At 44.0% G+C, this 26,257-nt stretch overlaps 1 protein-coding gene across 4 annotated transcripts in view; it reads right to left on the bottom strand.

The window, feature by feature from the left end:
- Positions 1–2,209: 2,209 nt before the first annotated feature.
- The window catches only part of Zip99C (Zinc transporter Zip99C), a 141,964-nt gene continuing 117,916 nt past the window's right edge, over positions 2,210–26,257 (bottom strand). The window contains exons 2-5 of one of the 4 annotated variants that reach the window (XM_065231325.1): positions 17,203–17,415; positions 3,940–4,059; positions 3,464–3,868; positions 2,210–3,267 (exon numbers count right to left, since the gene is read on the bottom strand). In XM_065231325.1, the coding sequence (XP_065087397.1) occupies positions 2,933–3,267; positions 3,464–3,868; positions 3,940–4,059; positions 17,203–17,410 (1,068 nt within the window). In that variant the 5' untranslated portion in view covers positions 17,411–17,415 and the 3' untranslated portion in view covers positions 2,210–2,932. Of the gene's footprint in view, positions 3,268–3,463; positions 3,869–3,939; positions 4,060–17,202; positions 17,609–17,962; positions 18,486–18,549; positions 19,918–19,980; positions 20,060–26,257 lie in introns of those variants that run through there. The other 3 variants (XM_065231324.1, XR_010518336.1, XR_010518337.1) reach the window with 3 other exon arrangements.

Raw genomic sequence — 26,257 nt, forward strand, 5'->3', positions numbered from 1 at the left:
CCACTTTAATTTTTATATTTCTTTTGTAAAAATAAGCTGAAGTAATGCTCTAAAATTTGATGAAAAATGTAAGCTGGTAACTCCTGTATTTTTAAAGTTTTTATTGATTTATAAAATATAACGAAATTGCACATTTTTTTAGTAAAATAATAATTAATTTAGATTTTCGCATAATTTCTGATAAATTTGTTTGCATGAAATTTGTTTCTAAGTCCAGACGTTCTTAAGTTAATGCAAATCACAACATATTAATTATGAAAAATCAACATTTTAGACCATTTTCAAATGTTAGTCGATATGTCCAGCAACAAAATGTTTTCCATGATTGTATTTAATAACAAATAATAATTTTGAATGATTTATTGTCAGATTTGGTGGCTGTCAGACTTGCTCGTTTCTACCTAGGTGCAGCGGAAGAAAAACAAGTGTTTAAGTAAATACTTTCCGTAAAGTAAGAAGGAACGGCTGGTGGCGATGGATCACTAGGTTCCGGTTAATATCCCAGCTCTATTTGGACGGGAATTTGATTCGCAAAATTCGCGTACAGAAATTCCATCAGCCAGCGGGCGGCTTCCTTCTCCAAACTCATGACCAACCCCAGCCAAGAGTGCAACTCAGCGGCGCCGGTGGTGTAGTGGTAAGCGTGATTACCTCTCACCCCAGCAGGCCTGGGTTCAATCCCAGTCGGCGCCGCCGGGATGTTCTGAGGCATAACATCTCTGATCACGCCTTCCTTCGGAAGGGAAGTAAAGCCGTTGGTCCCCGGTTCATGAGTTTGATGGGTCGATAGGTAGGGTCCAGGTGTGGGAGCTGCCTTCCTGGCGTCGGTAGCATTGGTGCTCAGCACGGAAAACAAGATCGACGGAAAACAAATCCAAGAAAAAAAAAAAAAAGTGCAACTTGGGCCGAGTAGAAAAAATGAATTCTTATTCCACCTGTTCGACGAAGGCGGTTCCATTGTCCGGTGAGGCTTTTCCCGGGGCTAGGATCAGTAGTTTGGCACCTTCCAAGCTACTATACACCGACACCTGAATGCTCTTTTCCGTCGGATTCAATCGTTTTAAGCCCGGAAAGTGGATGTGCGTTGCCGTCTCCTCCATGATGCGCTTGATGCTTTTGTCCCCGTGATCGATTATGAACGAGTGGTCCATCGTTTACTTTAATGAGATCGTTGAAAACTGACAACGATTATGGCAGAGTGCTCCTAAAAACTGCGAGAAATTGCACGGCTTGCTAGATAATTTGTGTGCATGCAGAAGGGATAAGTTGGGAATAGAAAGAATAGATGTGATGGATTCAAATTTTGTGCACGTTGAAAATTTTATGAGAGATTTGGGTTAAAATGGGATAATCTTGAAGTGTCGTTCCCCCTGGATTTTCTCTATAAATTTTCCACTTTCGACCAATTTGGCGCTAGTATCGATAGATTTTCTGTTGAAAATTGCCACTTGGCGCTACTAGCACTTAGTGTCTAGTGTAATTTGTGCAACGTCAGCGCCATCATGTTGTCAAAGAGGGTTTTTAAGTGGGGAAGTCGCCGTTAGTGGTGCTTAAGTCAAATAGGAATCTTTACACAAGTTTTCAGAGAAATTTTGTTCGAGCCTCCATGTCTGTTCTCTGTGGCTTAAATCTGATTACATTTTTACGACTGTGAATTCCTGTTATACCATATTTTTTCTTTAAATGAAATATACATACTACAAAATACGGCTGATTTCGAGTTGCCGATAATAGAACAGCTGGTTAACACGCAGTTCAAGTGGAAAGGGTGCCGAAGAAAAAGAGACTGCCGACAATAGTCACTCTCACCTGAGAAGTTTGGAGCGTTGTAAAAACATGTTCAACCCGTTTTGATCAATTCTGTCGATTGGAATTGGTAGAACAGCAAGCAGCAGATAAATGTCAACAAACAAACCTGTCATGCATGTGTGTGACGCTGAGAAATCGCTAATAGAAGTTCGGACGCTGCTTAGATTGACGAGAATACGTAAATTCCCCTATGTATCTCTTTCCACTCGATCCATGGCAGCATGTCGCCTTCCCCCTTACAGCAACCGAGCAACTTCTGGTTGGCGAGTACCAAACTGCTGGTCACGGTATAAAATTTTATCGTAAACGACCGATCGCGGAAATTTTAAACCGATCGGGAACATTGCAATTGCCCCACAGAAAGGCTTTCGAAAATAACATTTTATTCCAACCGGTTAACTTTGCTAAAATTGAATATCATACTGTTTGCTTTATTTTTTTTCCATTTATCTCGAATAGGTATCATACAAGAAATCACATTGTTTACTTTCGAAAAAGTCGACCCTATCTCGTCAGTTCGATTTCACTTTTTCAGTGTTCTGATTTTTCGAACACTTCGCCTATATGTACAGAATACAGCTAAAGAAAAACGACCTTTTTATCATTTTATAATTCTAAGGGATTGTTCCACTTTTTAGTTTCGCTTACCAATTTAAACATAAGGACCTATCACATTACGTCCGCTCATCGTATTTTTTTATCTTCGCTTCACTTATTCATCAATCAATAACACACTATTTAACAAATATGGGGGGGGGGGGGGGGGGTGAAATTTGTTGCATACGTCTAATTTGTGTTTGTTAACCTACAATTTAATAATTTGAATGGATTTTTTCTCGTTCCAGTGAGGAGCGTTCATCATCGTATATATGGCAAACTGCATACTATAGGTACTGTTGCGAAGAGCCGACACACGTGCTGCATGCGGCGGCCGTGTGCGAGGATTGTGCCAGAGTCCTTGGGACTAGAGATAATCGAAAGAGGGATCGGGGAACTACAGACAGCACAAACAGAAAAACAAAACAGGTGGGATTCTCACGATGACGGTTGATCCAACGACACACGCTCTTCAAGCACCCAAGCGTGCGGCAATTGAGGGGGGGGGGGGGCTCCTTTTTTCCATCTAATGCTCAAAGTACACGGTCATGAATCCCATCAGTCCGATGCCCAGTAGTAGGGCGGCAAATTGTTTGATCGATTCGCGCGGTTCACTTTCGCTGAGCAGATCCGGCAGGACCGTTACCAGTGCGATGTGCAGGAAGCCTCCCGCCGTGAACGGCATAATCCAGGAGGTGCGAGCTTCCATGGCCGTGGTGGCCCCACTGCCCCCGATGGCCACCAGGGCTCCCACGAGACCGGCCCCGGCAGTCAGCATCTGAGCCTTGGCTGCATCCCATCGGCTGAACCCGGACCGCAGCAGGATGGCAAAGTCGCCCACCTCGTGCGGGATTTCGTGCACTGAAACGGAAGAGATCATGAATCAATATCTCAAGACCAAAAAAAAAAAGATCTATGATCAGGCATGGAAAATCATTTAGAATTCCGTAAAATGTTATGTATGAAGCTTTTATAGTTTTTGATATTAGCTACAACGTATAAATGAAAACACGAAATGAATGTAAATGATTGTCCATGCCTGCCTATGACTACTTACAAAGAATGGCGAACGTGGCCAGCACCCCGTGCCGGAAGGAAACCAAAAACGACCCGGCCACCGCCAGTCCGTGGGTGAAGTTATCGATCGAATTGGCCAGTAGATTCAGATAGCCGGCCACCTTCTTGGCCGGTTCCTTCTTCTCTTCCGATTTCCCCGCCAGGAAGCATCCGTTGGGTACGTCTTCGATGTCGCACGCCCCGCCAGTTTGACCGCACGTTCCGACGAAACCTTCCGGCAGTTTTCCACCGCTCTGCCTCAGCAAACAGGTGGCAATCTCGACGCACCTGGGCTGCGGATTGTTCTCGTCGGCGTTCGTGTAACCGGAGAAGATCTTCTCCACGATGGTAAAGATCAGCACTCCCCCCAGAACCCACAGCCCGCTGCGCATCGAAGGGTGTTCATCTGAGGGAAGAAATCCAACCAAGTCGGATAAGTCCCGCCCGAATATTTTAGTCAAGAAGTAAGAATCTTACCACTTCCACTGGACGCCACATCGCTGCTCCACGCCTCGGGTAGTAGGTGCAGGAAGACATCCCCCAGCAGACCGCCGACGGCAAAACTGAGCAGAATTCTAAGGGTCTTCGATTCGGCGGCTGTAAATGGAAGATCTCAGATTAGTAAAAGCACAGAAGCTCGTGATTCAACAGCGGTTCCGATTAGCCGGGCGGTGGCGGCATCTTGAAGCTGTGATGATGGGCATTGAGATAGGCAGTAGAATGCGAGCGACAACAATAAAATATAGACAATTGCACGATACCCCCCAATTACCCGCGGAGCGTTGTCGTGCTCACGTACGGTGCGATAACGATCGATCGCAATTCGATAACGGGTCCGTTCTTTTTTTTTCGGTACACCGCAACGGCAACAAGTCTAGAGAAAGGTTAGTGACACCGTTTTGCGTTCTCCGTCGGTGCATTTCGACATTTTCCGAAGAGCCGACTTATGATTCACACGGCGAATGAGAACGACCCAAATTTGAGTTTATTTCACTCATAATCGCCAAAAGTGCAGGAACTCAGCGATGAGTAAATTTGCCTCATGTTTTTCCAGGGAAAAAATCCCGAATTTGAGAAAAGTAAAGATTGGATTCACTCAGTCTATTGGTACTACTCCGAGACTGAATAAAATTTTCGTCAATTTCCTCATTTTCCGGCAGATTTTTTAGAGAGACATATTTACTTATCGCTGAGTTCCTGCACTTTTGGCGATTATGAGTGAACTAAACTCAAATTTGGGTCGTTCTCATTCGCCGTGTACTCGTAGTTAGCTGAGATTTAAAAATCTGATTCCAAGATCGAGCAAATTACCTGAATATTTAAAAACCAACATCTAGACCACATATTGGTGGTCTAGATGTTGGTTTTTAAATATTCAGGTAATTTGCTCGATCTTGGAATCAGATTTTTAAATCTCAGCTAACTACGAGGACACTTGAATAGTTTTTGAGAGGTTTAAGACTCCCCCTTCGCCCTGCCTTGACCTTAGGTTTGTTCCCGTACTTGGCTAGTAGGCTGTGTATAAAAGAAAATGATTTACTTAGTTTGACAGTTGCACCATGATGAAGTGGCAGCGTATTCGTGATTTGTCCCACGCGCAAATATCGCAAAAACACATTTCAATCGCCGTGGGAGTGTAGGTGCCCGAAAAAAAATAACAACAAAAATACAATAAAAAACAATGTAACAATAAGACGAAAATTATTGTCTTAACAATGATTTATATTGTTACGTCTACAATAAATTTACCTTGATTTATGTTGTACAAAACAGTAAATTTCATGGTAAATGGAAAATTTACAATAAAAAAGGGGGGTTGTTAAGTATCTTAACAATGAAATTTTCGTGATTTCCCCATATAATTTTTTTTCAATAACATTATATATTATTGTTATTTTACTGTTGGTTGGCGAATTTATTGATTAAAAAAAATAACAGTGTACTTTAGAGTGTATGTGTTGGCTTGACAGATCTACTTTATCGACTTTAAAAATAAATCGAAAAAATAAAACATCGCCCCGGGGAGGGAAGGGGGTGGTGTAATGTCTGTTACGGGTGAGTCCTTTTTTTACTGGTTATGGATTGAGATTCGATCCGGAACTTGTGAGAAATGGAAGCCAACTCCCCTGCACTCGATCTCTCTAGGTCACGTCTCCTTGGTGGTTGAACGTCGTTGATAAGTTAATGCATTCAACTGGAGAGAATCGCCCATGAAAATATGCTTCCACCTGAGAGTGATTTCCTGACATCTTCAAGTGGTGGATTTTTTATTATTATTGTATGATTAGTGACTGCACGGAAAAGGTCTGCATTAAGCGGGATTTAGATGAGGCAGGAGAGTTGAGTTCAACTCAAACCGATCTGGTCGTAGGCGTTCAATTGACTTGGCAACGAATAGAGCCAAACGAACTGTCAAAGCAAGAGCCATACGAGCAGCACCTATCTTGATTACATTGGCAGTGTTGCTGACCCTCTCATAGTCTGCATGCTTCAATCAGATTTATTTTTATTGTTCGTGAAGTAACCCACAATGAAAACACACCAATATTTAATGTAACAACATTTTTTATTGTAATAGAATTGTTCATTATTGTTCGTGATCGAATCATGTTAACAATAAAATAAATGCAAAATACAATAAAAATCATTGTAACAACATTTTATTATGTACATTCATTGTACAGCTAGGTAACAGTTTTGCCGTTTTCGGAAGGGTACAACATTATAACAATCATTTTTATTGTCGACAATAAATATTAATGTTAGAGCATTGTTTCCACTGAAAATTTCACTGTAATTTTTTTTTTCGGGTGGTGTCCCGATGGACCGTCAAAAGGGTTTTAGACCGAGAAAAGAAAGGACAACTATCCGCAAAGGTGACCACAGGTCGTCCGAGGTCAGCTCGGGTTCCGAGGGTTATCGCTGCTATCAAAAGGAAGATTCGGGTAAATCAAGTGCGTTCAATAAGGAAAATGGCAAAGGAACATGGGATCAGTGATCACTACGGCACGGTAGATCGTAAAGGAAGATTGCCGGGCGAAGTCGAGGGCACGGAAAAAAAACTCACATGAATACCAACCGCTTCCGGGAGCTACGAGTCGAACGATGCAAGAAAATCTTGAACTTCCTTAAGCGAAAAAATCTGGTAATCCTGTTCACCGACGAGAGCATGTTAACCGTCGATCCCGTATCAAATTCCAGAACCGACCGGTATATTAGTTCTCTACCGGTAAAAGACGTGGCCGACGAGCACAAGAACGTGTATCTGACCAAGCATCCTGCTAGCGTTATGGTGTTTGGTTTGGTGGCTTCCGATGGCAAAAAAATGGACCCAGTGTTCATTCCAGAAGGCGACAAGGTCAACACGGAGGTCTACATCGGGATTTTAAGTAAGTATGTTCTCCCGTGGATCAAAGAACAGTACGGTCCGAAATCAAATGTTGTATTTCAACAAGATGGGGCTCCATGCCACACCTCGAACCGCACTCAGAAGTGGTTGCAGGAACATCTTCCGTTCTGGACGAAGGATATGTGGCCGCCATCCAGCCCCGATCTTAATCCGCTGGATTACTCAATATGGCGCGCGCGTTGCGAGGAGCATTACAGTCGATTCGCGTTCAGGTACCTTTAAACCCTGAAATCATCCTGGATTCGCTGGCGAACAACATTAAAGGCCCAAGCGCAATGACGGCGGAACCGGAACGGCAACGGCAGCGGAAAAGCCCGATCTGATTAAGCCTACTTGTCGGATTGAAAACTAGTTAGATTCTAATCGATTTCGGTTAGGCATCTTGATGTCATTAGTGACAACTGTCAAACTTTCCGTTTCCGTTCCGCTTCCGCCCACATTGCGTTTGGGCCTTAAGGAGTTTCGCTACGAACCAGAGGGAAGCGTCACGTTCGCTGCCTGGTACGCCAGGTACGGCGACCTGTTTGAAAAAGATGCTGCTCACCTCGACGATGAGGCCAAGGTTCGCTTGCTCACTGGGTGCTGCGGAACTTGAGCGTTACGTAAGCTTCATCTTACCGAAGGTTCCAAAAAACTAGCTGATTTTTTCGCTAACGAATCGGCTGGAAAGCAGTGGTGTTTGACGCGGTTTTCAAGTTCGTCAGTCAAGTGTGAACTCAGTGAAATTCGATCAAAAAGATAAAGATTTTTATTGCCTGTAGCAAGAAGTTCGCGTTTCAAACCGCTGTGTAGATAGTGTGTCTAAATACAAAAAGCTCGTTCAACGGGCTTTTTCGTACGGGCTGGAATTTTCGGCGAGTTCGGCTTCCATCGGCATTTGTCGTGGCGTCAACTTGGCCGCCATTTCCGTCCGTTGGATTCGGACAAGACCAGGGTGCATTGCGAAGGCCCGCCTCTTGTAGGTAGATAAACGGAGTGTCGTTAAGTCGCTAGTTTGCTAAGCGAAATTTTCCCCAAGGGTCGCCAAAAGCCGTTGGTAGAGTCCCCATTACGTCACAACCCCGAGTACAGTGACATTCGAGAGTTCGGACCGCAGAAGTACGAAGCCAATTGCATACCTCGGTTCGGATTTTAACCAAAGAGGAGAAGATTACATTTCATCTCGGGCGGTCATAGCGGAAACATAGTACGCGAAGCCGTGCGAAGGTACGTTGGTCTCTCTCTTCTGCGGAGCGAATCTCCCGGGAAATGCTCGACTCCGTCGATGCTCAGCTCTCTAGAAAGCAAATCGGAAGCCTTCCGTCCAGCCGCCACTACCTCCGCACCTTTAATTTCGGCCATACCGCACACGGGTCACTTTTCGTCGCTGCACGCCATTTCCGTAGCTTGATCGGCGCCATTCCGAGACCGTCGCCATTATCACAGGTCGTCGGAAGGTCGACAGTCGCCATCGTCAGGACCTTGATAAAGTCACCGGCCGCCATTACCGCTCCATCCGTCGCCATCATCGCATCGCATCGCATCGCATCGAAAAAACCTGCGCAGGTATGTCCGTATTTTCTTTTCATGGCCATGAATAGTTTGCTTTTTGAACCGAGTTTAGTCCAACCCGAATGAATGTTAAGGAATGATGTGAATATAGATTGAAATTTAAAGTTTTTTTTGTTGAGTTACTTATTTTTCTGTCACGGTTTTATAGCTGACTCGCTCGCCATTGAGTTCTTGGGCTCGTCTTGGATTCGCATCAGACACATTCGGTTTAGCTTGGTTCGTTAGGTCTAATGAACATTGGGACTATAATTTGTGGACTTCTTTGAGGTTACGGGTTTCCCTGATGTTAAATGGATCGGATAAAGGTGTACTTTCGATAAAGATTAGTTTTCCGTTAAAGTTTTGAATTTCATTGAGGAAGGGCTTTTAATCATACCGTTCGGGTGGTCCTCTGAGGATCAGTCTCTAAGTCGGGCAAAGAAAACACGACCGGTGGTCTCTCGTAAAGGGAGTGGCGCTTAAGCCACCGAGTTTCACTTGAACCTCGAGCATTCTTCGCGAACGGTTACATTGGTTACAGTGAAAAAACTGAAAACGCTTTTCGGTGCTGTCGAGTCCGTTGTAAGCAAACGGTATCGCTGTTTGCAAATTGCAAAGCAACCTACCGAAGATTCAATTTCATTTGCCTGTCGAATCAACAAGAGCTGTGTTGAGTTCGAATTGAGAAAGATGACCGAAAAGCAATTCAAATGTTTAATGTTTGTTTGCGGTCTGAAATCGGAGGGAGATGGCGAAATACGAACAAGATTGCTTTCGAAGATAGAGGAGCGGACGGACGTCACACTCGAACAGCTGTCAGAGGACTGTCAACGATTGTTGTGTCTGAAGCATGACACGGCAATGATCGAATCGTCAACGTCAGCAGCAGTGCAGTTCGTCAAACGTAAGCAGTTCAACAAGCATCGGATCAGCTGGAACCGGAACGAAACAAGCCAGGAACGTACCAGCATCACCCTGCTGGAACTGTGGAGCAATGTACTTTAACCGGAACTGCACGTATCAAGCGGAAAGGCCGACCGAGAGCTGTCTCAACGAGAACAGTAAGTTTTCAAATACCGTTAACAAAAAGCGTCGTTTCGTTCAAGCTCAAATCAACGGAGTGGATGTACGTCTTCAGTTGGACACTGGATCTGACATCAGCGTTGTGTCGAAGCGGATCTGGGAGAAAGTTGGTAATCCACCGATAATGCCATCTACGGAACGAGCCGCAACAGCGTCAAGAGATCCACTAAAGCTACTTTCAAGTTCGTCTGCACCGTATCAATCAACGGTGAGCAACGCCAAGCACAATTCTACGTGGTGGAGAAATCCCTTCAGCTGCTAGGGATCGACATGCTCGATGCTTTTGGGTTGTGGTCTGTGCCTATCAGTGCCTACTGCAACCGTGTCACCAGTTCTTCTACCACTGTGGACACCCTCTAGGCGGCATTTCCGGCAGTCTTCAAAAAGTGAACTTGGATTGTGTACGAAAAGGTGGATGACGAGTTGGACAGACTGGAGCGTGCCAAGATCATTTCACCGCTTGATTTTTCCAATTGGGCGGCCCCGATTGTAGTCGTCCGCAAGGCCAACGGCTCCATACGGATTTGTGGGGATTATTCTACCGGCCTCAATGTTGCCCTGCAGCCGCACTAGTACCCTCTCCCGTTACCGGTAGACATTTTCGCCAAGTTAGCCAACTGCACCGTGTTCAGCCAGGTAGACATTTCTGACGCCTTGCTCCAGGTGGAAGTCGACGAAGATAGCAGGGATCTTCTTGCCATCAACACCCACGGAGGATTGTACCGCTACAACCGTCTACCACCAGGAGTCAAGACAGCACCAGGAGCATTCCAGCAGCTGATAGACACCATGTTGGCTGGTCTCCCATGCACTTCTGGTTACCTTGATGACGTGGTTGTTGGCGGAAAAGACGCTCAGGAACATTGGACCAATCTTCATGCAGTGTTGGAGCGGATTCAAGAATTTGGTTTCACCATCCGGCCAGAGAAGTGTACGTTCGCTCAGCCACAAATCAAATATTTGGGCTACCTGCTCGATCGCAACGGGCCATAAATTCCCGGATGGTACCATGAAGGTCGTTCAGCATGCGTCACGAGCACTCACACCGGCCGAGCGGAACTATAGCCAACCCTATCGCGAAGGCCTAGCCATCATATTTGCGGTAACGAAATTTCACAGAATATTGTTTGGTCGGCGCTTCCATCTGCAAACGGATCACGTACCTCTGTTGAGGATTTTTGGCTCGAAGAAAGGCATTCCGGTCTACACGTCGAACCGATTGCAGCGCTGGGCGCTAACGCTGCTATTGTACGATTTCACCAACTTTGAAGTTCGGTAACGCGGATGTGCTTTCGCAACTCATCAGTCAGGACGTGAGACCGGATGAGGACTACGTGGCAACCGTGGATGTTATGACTTGTGATTATGTTTACATTCTCAATTTCTCTGACGGATCATGGCAAGCATTATCATTAGAACGTTAGCGGAATGGGAAGTGGAGGAGCAACTGGAAGCCACCAAACCTATATAGGGTGTTCATCTAGGTGTTTAAGCAAATTCAACGCATCCATAAAATTCTGCCTCGATGTTCCGTTAAACTGTTGATTCCATTTCCAAGGTGTACAGGAGCAAAGGAGAAACCCGATCGATGATGAATGAAATTTCTGTCTATTAAATCCTCCCCGGCTAAAGTAAACCCAGAACTCAGAGAGTTCAATCCCATCCTAGGAGTAACATCGTCGAATCAGTTTTAAGGTGATTCCTTGTAGAGTCCACAAATGGCCGCCACGTAGGCTATACATGCACATCCACTTCGAATTTACAATTACACAAATCTCGGAAATCAGTGCCTCGTTTCACCTGAAATTGGTACTTCATGTGTCGTAGAAGCTGATATTTGTGCACTTAAAGTTTCGAAGTGGTTCTGAGAATAAGGATAACACAGCGATTCACCTTAAATCATCTGATCGACGCAGAAGTGCGGCCCACATAAACGATAACCATAAGGAGTGCCTAACAACCTATTCAGGTTATCATCCCAACAATATGTGGCACGGTGGCACGATTTGTGGTATCGTTCATGTATGATGCTCGTTTATTAGGGGGATCCTCAAAGATAGCACCTAAGCCTATCGTATCGCTGATTATGATGCCTTCTGCCACCTCCTAATTACACACCATCAACCGTTCAAGCCTACCAAGCAGTTGTGGTTCCTACCACCGACAAACCGACATGAAACTAAAACTTAACTCTTGACCGAGAATCCATAGCGGTGGATTCAAATGTGCAGCGATTCCAACTGTCAAAACCATAGAAATTTGTTATCTAGATAAAAATAATTTGCCCGGAATAGACTAGACACGAACCAACTCATACATTTTGTATGCGTGTTCGTGGCTAGGATACACATTTTTCGCGAACGCCGTGTCATTTTTGTGGTTTGATCAGAAATTTGATGGTACTTTGTATGGTCATTCATGTCGGTTTGTCGGTGTTCCTACTGTAATGTACCACCGATTTGAACTATCAAACATTTATCCCTTAGGATCTGTCATGTAAAATAGGATTCAGCAGAAGTGCTTTACCCATCGCTTGTAAGTCTGCATACAACTCAGATGTCAAACGTTGGCGATTCATAATTCAAGAGCTTATATATTTGGGATCAATACGTATTGGCATCCCCCACCAGTACTGAGACTTCTTTCAAAATTATGTGGTCAAGCATATAAAGTCCAGTGGATATACTGACGAAGTCCATGCCAATTGAAACTAATGACTGGCAAGAATATCCGAGAAAAACCGCGGGGATTTTTTTTAATTTCCATCCCAGAAGATTCTTGGCAAGACCGGGATCCGTATCTGGTTGCCCTCTATGTTAAGCTTTGTTTCTTCTTCATTGTTCATTCTGCATAACAGAATTATTAATGCAGCTCAACTCCCGCAGAAGATTCTGCGCTGATCCTTCGCTGTACGCTTCGATATTGGATACCCACGGTAGTACCAACCGGTGGAAACTAACGATTTTAAATTGGCTCACTACTTGAATAGCCTATTGGTCCCAAGCAAACGATTAACGTGCCCCATTCTAGTCGAAATTCTAGTACTACACTATGTTTGTTTTGATTCGATATGAAAATTTGACAGATGAAATGAGGGGTTCGTGGATTTTCCTATGTTTCGAGGGGTGCATCGATTAGCTTGGGACCGAAGAGAGTACCAGAGCTGAGCCAAAAGGTTGAGCACGTTTCTTCGGGACCTTCTGGTCTTAGAGTTACCTCTATGGTAGTACTAATTGTTTAGTTAAAAAAATAAGAAGCGTATTCTGGAATATGTGGTCTTTGGGTTAAGCATGTGGACGGCAATGTGGGCAGAGTTGGAAAAATTCACGAGTCATAGTGAGTTTTGGTGAACTTTTCCAATACTGAATGTGAGGATTCATCGAGCTGTTGTCCGTCTCGAATGAACTTAATTCTCCTCTACCAGGGGAACAGTTTAAAGAGACGTAAATAGACGGAAGCATCGAGCTGTAGATGCTCGATAGTCACCGTGCCAAGTATAAATCCGATCTTCGTAGCAACAGCATAAGTGTAGGCGTTCGACTATCCCCGTTGTATATTGATAGATATTAATGAACTTGTTTGTGTGTCCTTCCAAATGTATCATCAAAGGAAACCGTCTGGCACGAATGGTCACCAGAGGTAGCCCGATTCAGCCGTCTTGACTGCCGTATTGACAAGACACTCTTGACTGGCCATGGTGTGGATGAACTCGATTGAAGTGAGGCCCGAATAGTAGCTGTTTAGATGAGAGAAACACCAACCGCTGTGATTTTTGCTGTGATTCAGAAGATACGGACTTGGCTAGATCTGAAGAGATTCACGATTCAGATTTGTCGAACGATCCTCAAAATCGGTGGGTTGTTGTTTCACTAGTTTTAACAGTAGTAAATTCTCTCACTAGCTTTATTTTTGAGTAAACAAACTATTCAACCGAGTAGTAAACATTGGCAACGATTTGCAAAACGTCACCACTCAAAGTGTGCCTTAACGTACCGAACAGTTTGACATGCTGTGTTTAGACACAGTGTGCGGAGTTGATTACCCCTTGTGTTTGTTTGAACTTGCTCCTTTCTTGTGCTTTATGCTGCCACACTTTAATGGGAATTTTGCTCCTCTCCACGTCTTGTCGCATACACCTTTTCCAGGTGTATGCCGGTCTTCCAATTTTCTTGGGATCTGGTATTCTATACTTGAGTGCCGTTTTCAAAATTCCGCCTGGATCGCTCCTAATGATGTGCCCGTAGTAGTTGAGCCTTGATATTCTTATCTTGTTGTTTATCGTATACCCACTACTACTCCCTTGTGGACGCTCTTCGTGATGACTGTTCCAGAACGTGAGTGGATCATGGTCTTCCAATTTTCTTCATCTCCGGAATCCCATATCCTAAAGGGCTTTCCTGATAATCTGTTATGAAAATAAAATGATGTTCTATCCCTCTAGCATGGCGTTGTCTTCTTCAACACTTCATCGTCTTGATATAAGCCACTCGATCAAGCCAAATTCAAATGTAGTACACTCAAAATAATCTACACGTCAATGCTACGTGAAAAATCACGTAGATTCCAAAAAATGCTTTTTTACTCCAGTTTATCTGACAAAGGTAACTATCATCGAACTCTGGTTGTATATGAAATGAAGCGCCAGTTACTTTTACTGCAGTTGCCCCATCTCTCTTACGTGAAAATCACGTACTTTTTTAAATTCATTTTGCCAGCTGCATTCCGCGTTCATTCTGTGTACGAAGAATAAGCAAAATGGCGTATGTTGAAAACAAACTGCAAGAGCCGCTAGTTGATTTAAACATCACGCAACATTTGTTAGAAATATTTGATGGTAAGAACGGTTTAATGTGAGCTTGTATCCTATATTGATGTGTCTTTTTTTTCATTTGAATAGAATGTGGAGTCGATTTTGTCGATTTGCTCTGTATTGCGACTGATCAACCTCGCATCGCAAGTCTTTAGAATCTACTTCAATCCAAGCCACATCATCAGCCGTTCACAGTAAAACGGATGCGCTTGATGAACCCTCATCGGATGTTACCTGTAGGTCTGTGGAAACCAATGAAAGCAAACGCAAAACGTAAGTATACGTAAGTATATCCTATAGGAGTCCCAATTGAACACGGCGAATGAGAACGACCCAAATTTGAGTTTAGTTCACTCATAATCGCCAAAAGTGCAGGAACTCAGCGATGAGTAAAATTTGTCTCATGGTTTCCTGTGGAAAACCTAAAAAATCTGCCGGAAAATGAGGAAATTGACGAAAATTTTATTCAGTCTCGGAGTAGTACCAATAAACTGAGTGAATTCAATCTTTACTTTTCTCAAATTCGGGAATTTTTCCCTGGAAAATCCTGGAAAAACATGAGGAAAATTTACTCATCGCTGAGTTCCTGCACTTTTGGCGATTATGAGTGAACTAAACTCAAATTTGGGTCGTTCTCATTCGCCGTGAATGTTTAATAACGTCACTGGAGCCAGGATACCGTCTGCGACTTTCCGGTGAAGCAAATGTTGTTCGGTCCTCGGTTGTGTCGACTGAGATCACAAGAGGGAGTAATCTGGTCAATCAACGGATCTACCAGGTTTCCTCTAATGAGGCTGCAAACCTAAACGAACCAAACCATCCACTTCCTTCAACTTCCACGAATGATAAATCCGGTTACTTTGCCCAGGGCTTTGTCATAGTAATGTCGTCTGCTCATGTAAATCAACCAGGAACTGGTTATTCTGATGCCATCGGAACCACATCGTCAGCCACTGACAGTAATACGGATGCGCTCATTGTATCGTTAGCAGACGATACAATTCGGTCTTCAGAATCTGGAGACAGTTTGAACGGAGCAGAGCAAAATCAGCAGAAAAGTGCTCTTCCATCATTTAAACAGACCAATCCCAACAAATTCACCGAATCCTCTTTGACCGCTTTAGCAATAACGGTTTCACATCATGAGAGCAATGTTTTTACAACAAACTCCTTAGAAGAGTTGCTGAGATACTCCGAAGAAGGAAAGGAAATTGACCATTTCTCTTCGGTGGTTCCGGATATCTACAGGGCCCCACTCGGTTGCAGAATCGATATGCAGATGGCATATTTCTTCTATGCTCATGATTGTTCCCAATTTAGAAAAAAATCGCGGGTCTCTAAGTCTACTTTCAGGAATTGACCATTTTGCCGGTGATTCCGGATATCCATAGGCCCGTTTTCTGACCATTCGGTAGCAGAATCGATATGGTGATGGAATATTTCTTCTATGCTCATGATTGTACGCGATTTAAACAAAAAATCGTGGATCTCTAGATCTACTTTCAGGAATTGACCATTTCTTCGGTGATTCCGGATATCTACAGGGCCCCACTCGGTTGCAGAATCGATATGCAGATGGCATATTTCTTCTATGCTCATGATTGTTCGCAATTTAGAAAAAAATCGCGGATCTCTAAGTCTACTTTCAGGAATGGACCATTTTGCCGGTGATTCCGGATGTCCAGAAGACCATTTTTTGGCCACTCGGTTGCAAAATCGATATGCAGATGGCATATATCCTCTATGCTCATGATTGTTCGCAATTTAGAAAAAAAAATCGCGGATCTCTAGGTCTACTTTCAGGAGTTGACAATTTTCCCGGTAATTCCAGATATCCAGCGGACCGTTTTCTGGCCACCCGGTAGCAGAATCAAATATGCTGATGGAATAGTTTTTCTAAGCTCATGATTGTTCGCAATTTAGAAAAAAATCCCGGATCTCTAAGTCTACTTTCAGGAATGGACCATTTTGCCGGTGATTCCCGTTATCCACAGGACCGTTTTCTGAACACCCGGTAGCAGAATCGTTATGGTGATGGAATATTTCTTCTATGCTCATGATTGCATGCAATTTAGAAAAAAATCGCGGATCTCTAAGTCTACTTTTAGGAATTTACCATTTTGCCGGTGATTCCGGATATCCACAGGAGCGTTTTCTGACCACCCGCTAGCAGAATCGTTATGGTGATGGAATATTTTTTCTGTGCTCATGATTGTATGCAATTTAGAAAAAATCGCGGATCTCTAAGTCTACTTTCAGGAATTGTCCATTTCTTTGGAGGTTCCGGATATCTACAGGACCCCACTCGGTTGCAGAATCGATATGCAGATGGCATATTTCTTCTATGCTCATGATTGCTTGCAATTTAGAAAAAAATCGCGGACTTTCAGGAATGGACCATTTTCCCGATGATTCCGGATATCCACAGGACCCTTTTATGACCACCTGGTAGCAGAATCGAAATGGTGATGGCATATTTCTTCTATGCTCATGATTGTATGCAATTTAGAGAAAATCGTGGATATTCTGTCTCACGAAATTCTTTAGATAATTCTGCGTCCACCGGCAGTGTTGCTCTCCATACAAAGTGTCATTATTACAGCGATCGTACACGATGGTGCTTAAATACTTTCTTTTTCGGCATAGCACATCACTATAATACTGCCCGTAAAAGCATAACAGTCACATGTTTGTTTGAGTTCCTATTCAAATGGGACTGTTATGCGCTTACGGGTATGGATATCATTCCGCCCGAACACATGTGTAGTACTATTATGAGCTCGCCCACTCAATTGGAGCATCTTCCAAATTGCCACACATTCCGCGTACTGTTGTCGTTCGTTACCGACTCCCATCCATCCGACACCACCACCTTTAATAACCCCCCTCTTTCCCCTCCTCTACTTACGATCTTTAAACTCCTTGTCGCTGCTGTCACCGACCGGAATGACCACCAGCGGCAGGATCCCACTCAGTCCGATCAGTGCCGACCCGAGCAGCGAGAAGATCCACGGGGTGTACTCCATGGTTTTGAAGTACGCCGGCACATAGTTATCCATCATCTCCCGGTACAGGTAGACAAACGTTTCGTCCGTGAAGACGGTCGAGAGGTTCATCCTTTCTTCTTCTTCAACACTGACGCTAAAACGCGATTGTTCCTAGTTAAATTGTTGGAAGTCCGACCCAGCAGGACTCCGACACACACAGCAGCAGCAGCACTCTCGGTTAGCGAGTTCAGAATTATTCACCGCGGCGTTGATTATGACTTAGAGCGACACATTTCGCGCGAAAAGCACTTCACTTACTGGCCGCATCTGGAACGAATCGGAATCGAGAGAGAAGAAAAATAAAAACGGAATGTTAGAGATGCTGCTGAAATTAGCGGTTTGAATTAGGTACTTTGAATAGAGGACGACCGTCGCAGCCGGAAGACGAATCTAGACTGAAATGGAAGTTGGTATTTTCTATTTTTACTCCCCCCGCCACAAAGGCGATTCAGTCTCTATACATAGACCGCCCTCATCGCGGCCAGTTGTGTGTGGGGATTGGAATCGAATGCGATGTAAACAACCGACTATCGATTCTCCGAACATGTGTTGGTTGGTGCCGTATCGTAAAGAGCTACGCTGCGCTCAGTGCGCTTATCAGGAAGCCTATTGGCTACTTACCTATAACCATGCGCACTGGAAATCGATGTTTCATGGTTTCTGGACGTGGTCAGAGAGACGGCATTGATAAGAGAAATGTTAATAGGAACTCTTTCGACGATGATGATGATGACAACGGCAAGGGTCTTCGATCTTCGCTGTTATCGGTCGATTGATGATGACGACGACAGCTGTGTAGGCGAGAATGAGGTGCTGTAAAATGGTTTTGGTTTGTGCAAACAGAGAATGTCGGATGCCTATCGTGTACGGAAAAAAGTTAACGAGTTGAAGCTTTATTAGTCTTTCCTGATAATTAACAACTGTACATGTTAGAATCATTTACTCATTGACAGACCAATCGAATCAAAGCGTCCAAAATCTGTTGCATTACAAGGTGGACACCGATCATTTTCACTTTCAGGCTGTTCTCCACAGCTCTAATCCGTACCGCGTATCGATTCAGGCACGGTTGCTTCAAATCTAGACATTCATTGGCCAGTACGTTGGTTCCTTCCACTATTGTAAAGAACAACGCGAGGAGATCCTACCAACAAAACAAAGACGGTTTATTTCAAATTCAACTCTCAAAGAAGAAAGAAGAACCATACCCGATGTAGAATATGCTGAGTCTGCAGCTCAACGGCATTGTACTCATTTCTCAGATCATCTAAGGTCTGCAGCAGTTTGTTAAGCGCATTGAACAGCTCGTCCAGCATGGCGCAAAACATTACAGATCGGGCGTATTTCTGACGCCAAGTGTGTCCAATGGGAAACATCACCAGCCACACTAGGACGCCCAGGCCCTGCACACTGCTCCGTTCGGTGTAGCAGGATTCAACGGAAGTGATGATCCGTCCGAGAAGCTTTGGCATCAGTTGCCCGATGCGAAATTTCCACCGGATCGAAAATCGACAATCCAACGGTGCGGCATTGCATTGGAACCGTTGCATTACATGCGTGCGAAACTGATGTCCATTGCTGACCCGACCGTAAATAGTAAACGTTTCGTAATCCAGTTCATCCATCTGAACTTGCGGCACTTCCAACAGCAGTATTCGAATTAATGTTCTCATATAAGTAGCTTCCCTTCCTACGTTCGAGTCGTCCTCAATCAAGCGGTACACCAAGGTCCGCATAACTTCATCGTCCAGCGAAGGATTCGGTACCCATACGCATCGGGCAGAGTAGTAGACAATATTAAACAATTCATATTGGGTCTCTTCAGAATTCTTGCGGACCAGCCGTAGGCTCAGTTCCAGAATCTCCTCGGCGTTGCTAGTATAGACATGGTTCTTGCACGTATATCTCATGACCGCATTCATCAACCAAATCCCCAGCACCCGGTAGTCTCTATTTTGTCGGTCACCCATCAACCGTAATCCGAAAGTCTCCGCGAATGACAGCACCCTCGATCCTAAGTGCACGTTCGTCTTCCATTCGCTATCCACCAGAAAGCAAGACAATCGAACGAAGCTATAGACCTCACCCGGTTGGTTCTGCCAGCCCTCCGTTCCTAGCACGCACCCGTAGTGGTGGAACAACCAGCTCCGAAGTGCCGAGTTCGATTCCTTGGTCAATATACAGTCTACATCTTCTTCAAACTTCAAGAACCATGTTTCCAGCGCAAAAGGGTCATCCAGTTCCGCTTGATAGTGTGCGCGTTCGAACTGTATAGCGACTTGTTCGAAATAGATGAGCACGAAATGCTTCCGAAATTCCCCCGTAACCGGGCCCCAGTCCTGTTCGAACAGCGTTTGCCGGTGCCGTTCGAGAAAGTGCAGCAACCGAGTTAGCAAGTGCACCTGCTGCTCGGACCATGCGTACTGCAATTGTTCCAATTCGGCTGGATCGGCGGCGCTGAACCGAGGCACCTTGCATTCCTGCAGCAGCCGCAGCCCCCGGTTGACGATGCTAATCTTTCGGTCGCGAACCGTCGCCATGTTAGTCGGTGTCTTTCAAATTGTGTTTCAGCGAACCTGGTGGGAAATTATTCACATAACGTGCGTGGAATGGTTTTGATTGATTGGTAACTGCCGTACCTACCGACTGTTTGGGGGCAATTTTCCTGGTTGTTTCAACAAATTACACAAAAACACAAATCGATGATCGGTATACAGGCTGATAGAAATGAGGATGAGACCAGAACCAGAAATAAACAAAGCCGCAAACTGTCAATCGCTACCACTGATCTAGATCTTGATGCTGATAGCAGGGATGCCAGGTGTACCGTTCCGATTCAAATTTCGGACGATTCAAATTTCGGACACTTTCATTTTTAATTAAATATTACATCCAGTTAGAAACAAAGTAATAATGTTAGATGATCGTGGAGGGCACTAGTCAAAAAAAATTAAAATTTACAAGACATGTGGATCATATTCGACCGAGATAATCAACTTTTAAAAGTGTCCGAAATTCGAGTTTAAGTGTCCGAAATTTGAATCGGCACGGTATCTAGAAAAAACCTTCAACGAAATCGACAAAATGTACACGGAGAAAAATACTTCTCAAAATTTGAGTTCTTTTTACTTAATTTTGAGTTGAGTCTGTCGCTTGCACTCGTTATTGTTGTCATAAAAAAAAACGAGAGAGTGCTTTAGGCCGTTCGCAATGCTGTTCTATTTTATAAGGACTGTTTCAATTTTAAACTAGAACAGAAACGCACCACTCGCAATGCAATGCTTTCATTATTCGAGCACTATTTTGCACCAGATTTAAGCTGAGATGCGCTGATAAGACCGGTAGTTCTCTACGGGCACGAGACGTGGACGATGCTCGAGGAGGACCTGCAAGCACTGGGTGTTTTCGAACGACGAGTGCTTAGGACCATCTTTGGCGGGGTATGTGAGAACGGTGTATGGAGGCGAAGGATGAACCGCGAGCTGGCGCAACTCTGTGGCGAACCTGTGTCCAGAAAGTTGCGAAAGCTGGACGGGTACGATGGGCGGGACACTCAAACGGCCGGTACAAGACGAAGAGGAGCACAGCGAGCAAGGTGGTTAGACCAAGTGGAGCAGGATCTTGGAAGTGTGGGACGGTCAAGAAATTGGAGACAAGCAGTCACGGACCGAGTGAATTGGCGTAACATTGTGATGCAGGTGCAATCCTGAGGGATGTCGGACCAGGATAAGTAGGTAAGTAAGTTTGAACCAGATTTGCAATTGCTTGACTATTATGTTTTATTACTGAGCGGGTTTGAAGCACCAATGGAATTCTGCTTCAAATTTCTTTGGATGTTTCTCGTCAATTTTCAGAGAACATAATAATTTAATATAAATTTACGAAGAGCTTCATAGAGAATAGTAAACTTCATAGAGCTTGTATTTTTAAAAAGTTTCAGGGAGTATCATTGAAGTTCAGATAATTTCGTTTAAGTGAGAGGTATTTCAAAAAAGATCGGGGCACATCATAGAAGTTCTGGGAATTTCAACATCATGGATTTTCACAGAATTTTATGAAAGCACTTGTGTCTTTTACATCAAATACATGTCTCACTTTCTGCTTGATCGGGTATTATTCTAAAGATCTTCAACTATCCAACAATTCAAATCACGTTTATTAGATGTTCTCTCATGATATCAGGTTGCTCAGAACCTCAGAATGCGTTTAGTATGCATTTTTGGGGTACAACCGAAGTGAAAAAAAAAATGCATTTTTGGCGATGTTTGTACCGTCAAAATGGCACCCTTAACGAGTTCATAACCACTTGTAACCATTCTAGGATGGTGCATTGTCTTGTCCCGTGGGTGTAGGGAATGACAATAACGGGATCAGAATGCGTTTAGTATGCATTTTTAGGGTACAACCGAAGTGAAAAAAATGCATTTTTGGCGATTTTTGTAGCATTAAAATGACACCATTAACGAGTTCAGAACCACTTCTAACCATTCTAGGTTGGTGCATTGTCTTGTCCCGTGGGTGTAGGGAATGACAATAACGGGATCAGAATGCGTTTAGTATGCATTTTTGGGGTACAACCGAAGTGAAAAAAATGCATTTTTGGCGATTTTTGTGGCATCAAAATGGCACCCTTAACGTGTTCAGAAGTACTTGTAACCATTCTAGGATGGTGCATTGTCTTGTCCTGTGGGTGTAGGGAATGACAATAACGGGATCAGAATGCGTTTAGTATGCATTTTTGGGGTGCAACCCATGTGCAATATATGTGATTTTTGGCGATGTTTGTACCGTCAAAATGGCACCCTTAACGTGTTCAGAAGTACTTGTAACCATTCTAGGATGGTGCATTGTCTTGTCCCGTGGTTGTAGGGAATGACAATAACGGGATCAGAATGCGTTTAGTATGCATTTTTGGGGTGCAACCGAAGTGCAATATATGTGATTTTTGGCGATGTTTGTACCGTCAAAATGGCACCCTTAACGAGTTCAGAACCACTTGTAACCATTCTAGGATGGTGCATTGTGTTGTCCCGTGGGTGTAGGGAATGACAATAACGGGATCAGAATGCGTTTAGTATGCATTTTCGAGGTACAACCGAAGTGAAAAAAAAATGCATTTTTGGCGATTTTTGTAGCATCAAAATGGCACCATTAACGAGTTCAGAACCACTTCTAACCATTCTAGGATGGTGCATTGTCTTGTCCCGTGGGTGTAGGGAATGACAATAACGGGATCAGAATGCGTTTAGTATGCATTTTTGAGGTGCAACCGAAGTGAAAAAAATGCATTTTTGGCGATTTTTGTAGCATCAAAATGGCACCCTTAACGAGTTCAGAACCACTTGTAACCATTCTAGGATGGTGCATTGAGTTGTCCCGTGGGTGTAGGGAATGACAATAACGGGATCAGAATGCGTTTAGTATGCATTTTTGGGGTGCAACCGAAGTGCAATATATGTGATTTTTGGCGATGTTTGTACCGTCAAAATGGCACCCTTAACGAGTTCAGAACCACTTGTAACCATTCTAGGATGGTGCATTGAGTTGTCCCGTGGGTGTAGGGAATGACAATAACGGGATCAGAATGCGTTTAGTATGCATTTTTGGGGTGCAACCGAAGTGCAATATATGTGATTTTTGGCGATGTTTGTACCGTCAAAATAGCAGCCTTAACGAGTTCAGAACCACTTGTAACCATTCTAGGATGGTGCATTGTCTTGTCCCGTGGGTGTAGGGAATGACAATAACGGGATCAGAATGCGTTTAGTATGCATTTTTGGGGTGCAACCGAAGTGCAATATATGTGATTTTTGGCGATGTTTGTACCGTCAAAATGGCACCCTTAACGAGTTCAGAACTACTTGGTACCATTCTAGGATGGTGCATTGTCTTGTCCCGTGGGTGTAGGGAATGACAATAACTGTAGTCTTCTGGTTTATCAAGCATTATTCTGAAGATCTTCAACTGTCCAACAATTTAAATCACGTCTCTCAGATACCAGGTTGCTCATAAATTGTTTCAAAGACAATCAGGTGATCAGTGATCTCCATAAAATAATCAACAATCCAAATAACATCCCTAAGATATATTCTCATATGATACCAAGCGACTCAGAAATTATTTCATAACCCTTCAGGTAATCAGAATATTCATAAAGTACTCGGGATATTTTACAGGTTGAAAAGTCTTCAGATTGTTCAGGTCCTATTTTGAAGACATCTGGTTGATCAGGTACTATTCTGAAGATGCTAAACTCTCCAACAATTCAAATAATGTCCGTCAGATATTCTTTCAGGAAACCAGATGACTCCTAATTTTTTTCCAAAGATCTTGCGGTGATAAGATATCTCCAAAAACAATCATTCCAATAATTTAAACCACTCTTATGATACCAGGTTGATCAGAAAGTATTCCAAAGGCCATCAGGGGTGGTCACTCTACACCTTTGTACCTATTTTTTTCTCAGTGTGCCGGCAGTGCCGAGAGTGCCAGTCATCAGACTGACTTTGTTGCTTGTGAAAAATGGCAACCTGGTTAATCTGATCGTTCAAATGTTGTGTTTTGAAGGCGAAGAAACAACAACAACTGTACAAACTGATACCGGACAAACTGGCCCGACCGGAGGGTCTCCTCAAATAAAGCGATCGAGCCCCTCAGACCGCTGTTTGAGAAAGACCTCGGCAAAAGGTTCGATATTTCTGCTTGTATTTTAAAGTGCACAGTCGCCGTGTCAAGCTGCTGTTCGAATCGCTGCAACTCTTCCGGCGATCGAAATTGGCTGCATGAACTGGACGAGAAGAAAAGGGATGAATCTGTTAAATGGCACTGTGAAAATGACATTGGAGAATGCGACCCATTTCGAATTGCTCAAACTGAAACAAAATGCAGATTACCTAGCCGATTCTCTTCCTTTCTTACGTTATCTCTACAGTAGATCGGACTCAATTTCTTAACATCAACCTATCACAACCGGTGCTTTTTAGAATGTGGATGCAACGAAGTTGATCATACAGCGTTTGCCCTGATTTTGGTCTGCCTTACGCAGAATGAATCACTGCTTCGGACAGGCATTAGGATGTGCGCTGCTGGGGAATCTGTACTCGGTATCGGGGAATCTATGGTGGGACTTGGCTGAAAATTAACGGGGTTGCGATTCTCCGAATTCATAAATTGCAATGTGTCAACAACAATTATTTGATATATGTCTGCGCAGGCTGAGAGATAGTCCAATGTTGCCAGTATCTTCAAAGATCATAAAAATTTCTTTCCATGGGTGCCAAACAGTACCAATTAATGTGCCCAGGTGTGCCCGACTGTGTCGTTGGCACATTGTGCGGAATGACCAACTCCTTGTTGTATTATTTGTTTCAAGCCTTCAGGTTAAACAAGTACCATTCTGAAGCTATCCAACAATTCAAATTATTTCCGGAGAGCAGCCCAGGGCTGAAAGTCTCCTTAATCAAGATATATCTATAACAAATAAACAAATTGCTTCTCTAAGATATTATCATATGATAACCACGTGATTCAGAAATTATTCCAACGACCTTCAGGTGATCCAAGAGGTTGGTCACCCCGCACAGTGCACACCTGGGCACACTCATTGGAACTGTTTGGCACCCATGGTTAGCAATTTTTATAATATTTAATGTTTCTGGCAGCACTGCACTATTGGTGCGCATGTCAGAAGGGTCTAGCTCGAAACGTAAACAATGACTTGTTTTTCCCTGATTTGTTTTCCGTGCTGAGCACCAATGCTACCGACGCCAGGGAGGCAGCTCCCACACCTGGACCCTACCTATCGACCCATCAACTCATGAACCGGAGACCAACGGCTTTACTTCCCTTGCGAAGGAAGGCGTGATCAGAGATATTATGCCTCAGAACGTCCTGGCGGCGCCGACTGGGATTGAACCCAGGCCTGCTGGGGTGAGAGGTAATCACGCTTACCCCTACACCACCGGCGCCGCTTAAACAATGACTTGGATCGTCGGTTTCTTACGAACGACAACACACCCACTCAAACTAACTAAATCATCTGACAGAGAAATGTTTGTTCTATGAGCTGGTGGGGTCATATTCCGTGGGTGTGTGGTCATTCAAGAGAAATCGACGTCCAAAGTCATTGTTTGCGTTTCGAGTTATACCCTTCTGACATGTTTTCCCTGATGTGTCAAACATTTGATAATCAAAGTGGTTGACACAAGCCAATTTTTGGAAAACGCAACCGTGAATTTCTAATGCCTGTCCAAAGTCGTACATCATTTCGCGCGAGACTCTGCGTTCACACATTCGGACCACCGCCTATACCAAAACCAGGACAATCGCTACTGTGCTGAAAATCAAAAACACTCCATCACACTCACTCCAATCAACCCTACATTCCAAACAGCGCCGGGTGTGATTTAAAAAAAAAGAAGATCCTCCAAGAAATCTAATCGGCCTAATCCTCGGCCAACATATTATCCCTTCCGGATGTTTGATACCCTCCTGCTCCGTCATCAAAATCGTTGCCCAGAGCTACAAACCCGTCCACATTTCTTCATTTGAGCACTATCCCTCGCTCTATCCATTCCTCGATCCGATCCGTACATTATAAACAACTGATTGTGGACTAAATTTCCGGCTCCAAAACCTTGGAGCAACCAGAATTACCTTTTAACTGAAGTTGCTCATCGTGATTCTGAGCTGGTATTTTTCACCTGATTGCTTGCCTCCACGGCGGTTGCTGCTGCTGCTACACCGGCCTGTCCATCGTACAGTACAGCATAGATAGAAAGTTGCAACGTTTCGCAAATTTAGGAAAATTCATCCCGTTGCTTCTTCTTATACTTCTTCTACATTCCTTTATTTAACGTCGGTCTTTGTTCCGCAATTTAGTGCCAATCACCGACGGACATCCATTGACGGCAATCG

This window comes from Ochlerotatus camptorhynchus, unplaced genomic scaffold (assembly GCF_037179485.1).
Source record: "Ochlerotatus camptorhynchus isolate MF236.1 unplaced genomic scaffold, CSIRO-AGI_Acam_v1.1 ptg000350l, whole genome shotgun sequence".
NCBI lineage: Eukaryota > Metazoa > Arthropoda > Insecta > Diptera > Culicidae > Ochlerotatus > Ochlerotatus camptorhynchus.